Genomic DNA, 1,373 nt, shown 5'->3' with positions numbered 1-1,373 from the left:
CAGCAAGGCTCTGAGACAGAGAATAAATGGAAAAATGGGAGCATAGGTAGCTACACTCTAAGAGGTAGGGTGCCCAGCACTGTGCTTTCATTGAGGGGCGGGGGGGAGGCTCTCATATTATGTTACAAAGATTGCAACTGACAAGAAATTACCTTAAAAGCAAAGACTGCTAATGTCATATCCTTTAATAATCTTAAAGTGGAAGAAACCAGGGCTTTAAACCAGTTCATTCTGGTTTCACCTTTGCTGAGAGTTTGCCTTCCCACCCCCGATAGACGGAATCAGAATCTACATTAACAAGATTCCACAGGTGAGTCTTATAGATTCCCAGGTGCTTCTCCTGCATACAAAAGACTCTCTTGGGGATCTTGTTAACATGTAGATTCTGGTTCAGTCTATGTGGGGTGGAAAGGCAAATTCTCCGCTAGCGGTTGAACTAGAATGAACGGGTTCCAAGCCCTGGAAGAAACTTGCTTGAGGCTTACCGAGTTAAAGGACTCTGTTCTTTTAGCTATCTTTTCCTTAAAGAGCAAAGCTGAGGCTCTGTTTATCTAACCAGCATCTCCTTTCATGGTCTTTAGTCTACTCATGATTTTCAAAGATAAAAAGAAAAGACAATACCAAACCAAGCCAAACACACAACAAACAGACAAACCAAAACCACGCCCCTGGGCTCTCTCTAGTCCCACGAACATTTATAACAATTTACTTCAGAACAAAAGCCACTATGGAGACCCAGCTCTACCTTGTGCTCCAGGCTGGAGTCTTTAAACATCAGTGAGAATGGTTTGATATGCTCTCTTCTCAATTTATCGCCACTCCGCAAGTCGATGGTATGTTCTATTCTCTTGTTAATTTCCTCAGGCCCAGACTGGACATGCAAAGCTTGTGCAAGATGGTTTGGAAGCAGATTTATTGAATTTCTTGTTAGGGCAGCCAGAGTCTAGGGGAAAAGCACATGCAAACACAATAAACCTGCTAGTCCCCTTTGGATTAAAAAGAAATGCAATGTTTTTTAGATCATGTGGCATTGCAAACAGTCACAGCATTCCATGCAGTTGTATTCAGTGAAACCTACAGAAGTTGACAAGTTAGCATTTGGTTCAGAGAAACACAACCTGGCAAAGTAGCACATCAAGAGGGACACTTCCCTTTCCTCTATGTAGGTGCACTGAATTCCTTTGGTTGAGATGCTTGGAGAGCTGTAGCCTTAGAAATATGAATGAAGGCCCTTTCTCTAACCAGGTACCTCCCTGGTATGAGAGGAAGAACGATTACGAATAATCAGAACTGAAATGTATCTGCAAAGCCCACAAAATTAATCATCACCAACCAAATGGGTCCACACTTGTTTTGTGGTTTCCCATTTATTG

At 42.4% G+C, this 1,373-nt stretch overlaps 1 protein-coding gene across 1 annotated transcript in view; it reads right to left on the bottom strand.

The window, feature by feature from the left end:
* The window catches only part of ADCY8 (adenylate cyclase 8), a 241,109-nt gene that overhangs the window by 76,687 nt on the left and 163,049 nt on the right, over positions 1–1,373 (bottom strand). Inside the window, exon 8 of the mRNA XM_007940545.2 lies at positions 746–943. Within this exon, the coding sequence (XP_007938736.1) occupies positions 746–943 (198 nt within the window). The remainder of the gene's footprint in view (positions 1–745; positions 944–1,373) is intronic.

The sequence above is a fragment of the Orycteropus afer genome, unplaced genomic scaffold (assembly GCF_000298275.1).
Source record: "Orycteropus afer afer isolate SDZICR_OR568_19922 unplaced genomic scaffold, OryAfe1.0 scaffold00069, whole genome shotgun sequence".
NCBI lineage: Eukaryota > Metazoa > Chordata > Mammalia > Tubulidentata > Orycteropodidae > Orycteropus > Orycteropus afer.
This window is presented reverse-complemented; position numbering and strand designations above follow the sequence as displayed.